This window comes from Lolium rigidum, chromosome 7, assembly GCF_022539505.1.
Source record: "Lolium rigidum isolate FL_2022 chromosome 7, APGP_CSIRO_Lrig_0.1, whole genome shotgun sequence".
NCBI lineage: Eukaryota > Viridiplantae > Streptophyta > Magnoliopsida > Poales > Poaceae > Lolium > Lolium rigidum.
In genome coordinates this window covers 76,587,002-76,594,570 of record NC_061514.1, presented here as the reverse complement: position 1 = coordinate 76,594,570, position 7,569 = coordinate 76,587,002, and the positions used below count along the sequence as shown (strand labels likewise).

The window sequence follows — 7,569 nt, the reverse complement described above, 5'->3', positions numbered from 1 at the left end:
TGGGATGGAGATATCGAGATTTGCGACGCGCATCGACGAAAAGCGAAAAGGGAGCGGGGAGAATTCCGTCACCTCCCGCCGCGCCCCATCGCCTATTTCTTTTTTCGATAAAGAGAATATATTAATATCAAAAGATACCAATTACACCCAGCCTCTGCAACAACGCCCCACCCTAATGGTAGTATGGATGCACACAGCCAAAAAAGAGAAAAGAAAACTAAAAAATAAAGTCCCGCTACAGCCTTCTAGACCTAGCAACAACAATACAACCACCACCGTGACAACACCTGAAGTACAGACTCTCCAAAAGCGGCGCCTCCAAGAAGGAAAAAGTGCACCAGCGTCGTCGTCGCCCGACCAAAGGTCTTAGGATTTCTCCCTGAAGATAGTCCCCACTCTCAAAACAATGCCTCCAACAAGAACATTGCCAGGCACAACCAGTTAAGGCCAGACCTTGGGTTTTCACCCTGAGAGTTAAGACTCCGAACTTCCCCTGTGCTGCCGCCCCCACATGCATACCACTGCTGCAAGCCCGGAACGCCAAGCAGATCCCTCAGCATCATGTTGACTCGAGCCTCCTTTAGTCAGTCCACCAATCCGGCCTTCATTATATTCCTTCTTCTGACTTCACCATGGACCAAAAGGTCACCAGATATCAACACAGAATATAGCTTCGCTACGATCCCTCCGGAACCAAACGGTCGGAATAAAAATATGGGTGCGCGCGACCAAATACCACCCGATCCAGCAAACTGCAGGCAAAATATGCACTGTTCCATTCGCCAGCGGAGCTTTCCGGAACTCATCTCTCCAACCAGATCAAAGCAAACTGACCTCCGGTAGATCTTCATCTTCGCTTGCGAGAAACCCGAGGACCGCCACCAAAAACAAAGCAAGACCAGCAGCCCCCACGCCGCCAGTCCCTCCTGCCGGATCACCAGGGAAGAAGACGGCGACGCGGATCATGCGTACCACCGTTGGACCGTCACTGGGGGCGGAGGCCGCCACCGCTCCACCGAATCCTCCATGGCTACCGACGGAGAGCATCAGGCCCCGGCCAAATAGCCGTGCCGTCCGGCTTCCTCCACCGGCGCTTCATCACCTCCCATGGAACGCCACCGTGGAAACCCTCTCCTCCCCCTCGTCGTTCGATGGACCATCGCCTATTTCTACCCCTCCTCCACTCTCCCCCAAATTTCGAGCTCCTCCTCTCGTCGGCAAGCAGGTTAGAGCCGCACGCATCTCCGGTCGGTGACGGTGGTAGCGGCGGCGGCGACTGCATCTGGGCGGCTTCATCTTCTTCCTGGTGCAGCACTTCTTCACCTCCGGCAATGACTGTAAGGATTCCCTTACCCCGGTACCTCAGTTATGTTTAGATCTAGGTTAGGAGTTGTCAGATCTTGGTTAGGGTTTGATCTTGTAGCAGGAGTTAGTCCGGATTGTGCTGAGCTATCATGACCTTGCTAGGGTTCCACATTTCCGGTTGTTTTTTTGTCCCAAATGTGCTGACCTACCATGATCTTGCTAGGTTTTGTGTTGTTCACAGTTGCAATGAAATAGTTGTCTGATTTAGGATGATGTTGGTATGGTTTGTGTTGTTCATTTTAGGCATGTCTTTGTTTCCAAGTAGATTCATGTTATATGTACTACGAGGGGAGTCTCAGATCCCTTCGCAAGTTCCCGATTCACAACCCTTGTTTGACTCCAAGGTGGCGGTCACCCCTCTGCCGGCCGTCAATGGGCATGTGGCTGACCTGGAGGCACAGGTAGCGGCAGAGGTCGCGGCGAGGTTGGCCGCCACAAAGAAGAGCAAGAATCGCAGGGGAGCGGACAAGGCCTTGAAATCCTCATAGAAAGGGACCGCCACCATGAAATGGCTTTCATTCATGTTCAGCTTCGTGTTGGAGAAGATGTGCAGCTTGATCAAGACTGTACTGAGAACTGACAAAGGATTCAAGGAAGTCCATCTGACTGTTGTGGCGAAGGCCCTGTTTGAACACTATGGTATCCCCGCGTGCTCCACTCAGGTGTACAACAGCTACCGAGGGTATGAAACATTGGAGGAGGCACAACAAGAGTACCTCACCTTCTTAGAAGATGAGTTCCTGGCAGATCAGGCTATCGATGAGCCAGTGCCATTAGCACAGCTACCGCCGGAGGAAGTACATGCCCTACAAGGAGCACCACCGAATGTACGTCAGAGTCGGGTCAAAGATTACATCATCGTCTTCCTCATCGTGGTGATTGTGAGGATCTTGTTCTTCTAAATGGTGTGTGACCGTATGTAACATGCTATGGCATGATATTCTCACCCTATTTAATTGTGGTCAGGATATGGAACTGTGATTTGTGCAACCAAATAGCTGATTCATGTTTTCGTGCGTGCAAGTTGGGCTAGAAACATGCAACCAAACAATGGGGTCTGGCTTCCCTCTTCGGTGCAGAAAAGGCCGCCCAGGCTACCAAATGACCCGCATTTCATGGCACATGACCCGTTTGCGACATGCAGGTGAGCCCATCTCACTAGCGCAGTGAGCCACTAAATGGATGCAGGCTACCAAACACGCCCTATGCCCCCCAAATTTGTGTCGGGCCGAATGATCGAAATCGAACGCCTATCCGTTTGCGTCTAGGGGTGACCAAAGCGATCCGATGCATAATAATATTTTCCATTGAAAAGCCCATAATTTACATAATTGTAAAAATACATAAAAAGCTTAGAAATGAAAAAGCGCCAGCACGACATGCTAAAACCTAGCTATGGACTACTGCTCGTTGTCGCTGACGAGGTCGATGAATTCCGGCATCCGCCATGGGAGCTGGTACACCAACGGTGGAGGAGGAAGGGGAGCCAGCGGTGACTGCTGCCAGGCCGTCGATGAAGAAGGAGGCTGCGGTGAAGGTTGCCACGGATCCCAGGCCGTCGAAGGAGCAGGAGACGGCGCACACACATGGGTACATGTTGGCGTGGCCGGAGGAGTCGTCGGCCTCCCATGCGCCAGCGATGACTCGCGAAGCTGGATGGCGAGGCCGTCCCATATAGCGAGTTGGTCGAGGTCGCTATTGGCCATTGCGATGGCAATGGCCTCCTCCTTGCTGATGTCTGATGGCTCGGTCTCGGATCCCACGTCGAACCGCAGTTTTCGTGGTTGTTGTCTCCGCATTGGACATGGCCCTCAGAATCATCCTTAGCCTCGTCGTCGTCCTGATCGCCGTTGTCGTACTCGTACTCGTCCTCGTCGTCGTCATTGTCCTCATCCACGGCGAGCTTGTTGTTGAAGAAGTCAACATCGCCGAGGTATCCCGCTCGACGGAGCGGGTCGAACTCCTGCGTCAATGAGGTCCAGTTGTACGAGTTTAGCGCGTACGCCAGATCGTCTTGCAGGTCGGCCGACAAGATGGCTCGGCGACGACACACCTTGTCGCGGCGCTCTCTCCCCTTGCGTGCCACGGGAGGGACCGACACACACCTAAAGTTGATACCATCCTCCTCCTGGCAGGCTCGCATCCGGCCATGGCACCGGCCGGTTCTCCCCTCAGAGTCGGCGCGTGAAGTCGATGCGGACATACCGTCCTACCCACGATTTCTTGCCGAACCGCGAGCTGCCGGCTTCGTGGTCGTTTTTCGTCTGGCGGTACGGCCAACCCCCCATGGCGTCGGTCGGGTGGATATGTTGGGCTCTGGCAATGGCGTGGTCGAGAAAATTGCCGCCGACAACGGCTCTTAAAAAAGCTCGGACGTCATCTCGTCTTCAATGCACTGCCACGACGTCGCCAGTTATGCCGCGCTGAAGACGATGCATTTGTGTCTCTGCCAGATGCGAGAAGGGTGCGGACACCGGTGCTGACCGTGTAGGGTTCGCCCAAACGCATTCGCGGAGCATATTTGAATCGCTTTGCGTCTCAATGAGACATATTGAACACTACGTGTTACCCGTCAGTTATGCCGCGCTGAAGACGAAGCATCTGTGTCGCTGCCAGATGCGAGAAGGGCGTGGACGCCGGTGCTGACCGCGTAGGGTCCGCCCAGATGCATTCGCGGAGCATATTTGAATCGCTTTATGTCTCAATGAGACATATCGGACACTATGCGTCGGGACATACAGACCCAATTTTCTACCACGCGGTAGCAACCCGCTGGTGAAGCCCTGATTGGACACTGAGGCTCGTCAAAAACGATTTCTGTCGAAGATATATGGTGGTGATTGTGTACATGTTGACTGAAGATGCAACCTTCGTCCTTCAACACAGTTCTCAGATTGATAGTCAGCATTTTTAGCACAGGAAAAAAAAATCGTTGATTTCGTGCATGAAAAAAGTTGAGGAAAAATACACAAATGTCAGCAATGTCTTATATGCCACATATCCGTGGTTTTACACTTGGGAAACAGTGGAAGGCACAGCAATGAAGTTTCTCTCGAGTGGTGTATCATATCCTTCAATCAAATTCCAGTTTGAAAATAGTAAAGAAGAACACCGAGAAGTGACCACGCGATCAACCAATCCACTTATGGAGTAGCGGTCTATTTTGGTACATCATGTCCACGCACCATATGTCACAAGACAAAATAGATCCTTTTGCCCGCTCGAAATTGTCTCAAGAAACATAGTATATTCATATCAAAAAAATGGAACAAATATTTATGAACAATTCTCACTCATTATACTGTACCTTATTAAATAATTCATTGAATACCTCACAAAAAGAACCCTACCACACCAAGTAATGCAGTTGCAATATTTCACAATCAATCGCATGGCAGCTTTGGAAGAACGTTGCAAACATCAGGAAATACAATGAAAAAACAGTACTATGCATATCAGCTAAACACAAGTGGAGCACACTATCTTCTCACAAATTCCTTGAACCTCTGTTCAGCAGATTGGCAGGGGCTCACCATTCCACTCCTTGAGGCACTCAAGAAGAGCGTTGATGTGCTTGCCCTGGTTCATGGCAACAAACACCTTGTCCACCTCTTCACCTGGAGACCGCGTCTTCTCTCCTGTCAAGTACTCCGTCCCTAGCTCCTTGCGCACAAAGCGATAGAGCGGGTATGATCGGCATTCGGTGATGCGGTTCTCCTGTGCGGCAGTGCCATTCTCCACGGCGCTCCGGGCAGATTCAACCTCCTTTGGAAGCACCGAACGGAGCTCCTGCTCAAATGTGGCGAGCTTGGCGAACACCGAAGTCTGCACATCCCGCTCGGCCTCACCGTTGGCCAAGGCGTGCTCCACAAGAACCGCACGCATCTTCTGCATCAGTGGGTAATTGGCGCTGCAAGGGTCGTCCGCATATGCGAACACTGCCTCGCGGTCGATGGTCAAGAGCAGGTCCTTCTCGCAAAAGCGTGCATTGTGGAGATGGCCGCTATCGTTGGTGCTCAAGGTCTTCCTGGCCACCGTCTTCACACAGTTCTTGACGGCACTCTTGACATTCTCCTCGATGTGGCGGAGGTCGATAGCTTGGCACAACGCGACCAAGAATGTCGATGACATGAGCTTCAAAATATCGATGGCCTCGGCAGTCTTCCTCGAAGAGATGAGACCTAGAGAATTGACGTCTTGGTTGTGCTGCTCTGCGCTCTGGACATGGTTAGTCACGGGGTTGCCCAAGAATTGGAGCTCTGAGCAGTAGGATGCCATGGCAATCTCAGCACCCTTGAAGCCATAGTCCAAACTCGGGTTGCGCCCACCAGAGAGATTGGAAGGCAAACCGTTGTTGTAGAAGTCGTTAACCAGCTCCGAGAACTGGGCAAACATGAGCTTGCCGATCGCAGCAATGGCAAGCCTCGTGTTGTCCATGGACACGCCGATTGGGGTGCCCTGGAAGTTGCCGCCATGGATAGCCTTGCCCCGGGAGACGTCGATGAGTGGGTTGTCGTTGACGGAGTTGATCTCGCGCTCGATCGACTTGGTGGCGGCACGGATAACCTCAATCTGAGGGCCCAACCACTGAGGCGATGTCCGGAGAGCATACCTATCTTGCTTCGGCTTCATGAGTGGGTCGAGCTCGCCGAGCTTCTTTGCAAGCTTCATATAGGAACTTCCTTCAAGGATGTGCTCCATGATGGCTGCGGCCTCGATCTGTCCGGGATGATGCTTCAGCTTGTGTGTGAGGTGGTCGGTAAACTCCGGCTTGCCATTCATGACCTCGCAGAACACGGCCGACAGAACCTCGGCAAGGAGGCTAAGGATGTTGGTCTCGAAGAGCACCATGGACGCGAGTCCAGAGCCGACCGCCGTGCCATTTACCATGGCAAGACCTTCTTTGGGCTGCAGCTCGAAGAAGCCATGCTGAATGCCGGCGATCTTGAATGCCTCCGCTGCGTTCACCTTGCTGCCGTCCGGAGCCGTGGCCACTGAGTTTGAGCGACCAGTGACGAGCCCCGCGATGTAGGAAAGCGGGACAAGGTCGCCGGATGCGGTGATGGTGCCCCGAAGCGGTAGGCAGGGTGTCACGTTGGCGTTGAGAAGTGTGGCGAGCGTCTCCAGGATCTCGAAACGGATGCCAGAGTACCCCTGGAGCAGGGTGTTGACACGGACGAGCATGGCCGCCCTCGTCGCCGCGGCGGGCAGGACATGTCCATCGCTGCCGGTCCCAAAGGCTCCAGCGTTGAGGAATCTGAACAGGGAAGCAATACAAGACACATATAAGGCTTCCATAACTCGTACAGAAAGATGATGAGCGAATAAATCAGTGGTTTGCTTCGTACCTGATGAGCTCTCTCTGGAGAGCGCCGCCCTCCTTAGTCCTCCGGTGCGAGGTGGCGCCAAAGCCGGTGGTAACACCATAGCTGTCGGTGCCGTTCGCCATGCTGTTCATGACCCAGTCGCTGCTCTCCTTGACGCGTCCGCGGGCGGACTCGTCCAGCTCCACCCTGGTGTCGGCGCCGGCGGCCACCGCGGCGACCATGGCGATGGTCAGGCTGGCGCCCTCCATGGTCACCACCGGCTTGCGGTACTCCTCCACCATCCGCTTGACAGCGTCCAAATGGCTCCCCGACAGCTCCTCTGCTGCCTTCCCCCAGTTCAGAGGATCGGACCGCGCCGGCTGCGCCACGCACAGGCCATTGCCGTTGGCGGCGATGTGCCCGTTCTCGCACTCCATCGTGATGGGAAGAGAACTGCTGAGGATGGACTTGTGGTGAAGAGAAGTGATGAGGACGGACTTGTGGTGAAGAGGAGCTGGAATAGCTGAGGAAGCTGAGCTCTTCTTGGAGAGGAACTGAGGGGGGAGGAGGGATTAAATAGGTAGCTCAGCTCAGCTGCGAATGGCGGGTGGTGGGATGGGTTGGTGTGGAGTGTGGACCTGGAGGCTTGAAGTCGGAATTGACCGCCGGAGGCGGAGGGAGAAGGTAGCAGCTAGACTCCGGCACAAGATGGTTGGTGCGTCGCGTGCCGCGCCGGCGGGAGTTGGTGCGGGGGAAGACAGTCTGCTTCTTCTGTTTCTGGTTCGAATGCCCACGTGCTTGACACTTTACACTGGAACAGGTGTATGCGTTTGCGTTGCGTGTATCCTTCCGTATGGTGTTTCATTATAGTTTCTTATCCTTATTATACCTCGTTGTG

At 53.7% G+C, this 7,569-nt stretch overlaps 1 protein-coding gene across 1 annotated transcript; it reads right to left on the bottom strand.

Annotated features, from left to right (window-relative positions):
• Nucleotides 1-4,727: 4,727 nt before the first annotated feature.
• Nucleotides 4,728-7,224, bottom strand: LOC124678149 (phenylalanine ammonia-lyase-like). The gene is made up of 2 exons (XM_047214070.1): nucleotides 6,714-7,224; nucleotides 4,728-6,622 (listed from the first exon to the last, which is right to left on the bottom strand). The coding sequence occupies exons 1-2, from the start codon at nucleotides 7,106-7,108 to the stop codon at nucleotides 4,876-4,878; spliced, it is 2,142 nt and encodes a 713-aa protein (XP_047070026.1). The 5' UTR covers nucleotides 7,109-7,224; the 3' UTR covers nucleotides 4,728-4,875.
• Nucleotides 7,225-7,569: the final 345 nt, after the last annotated feature.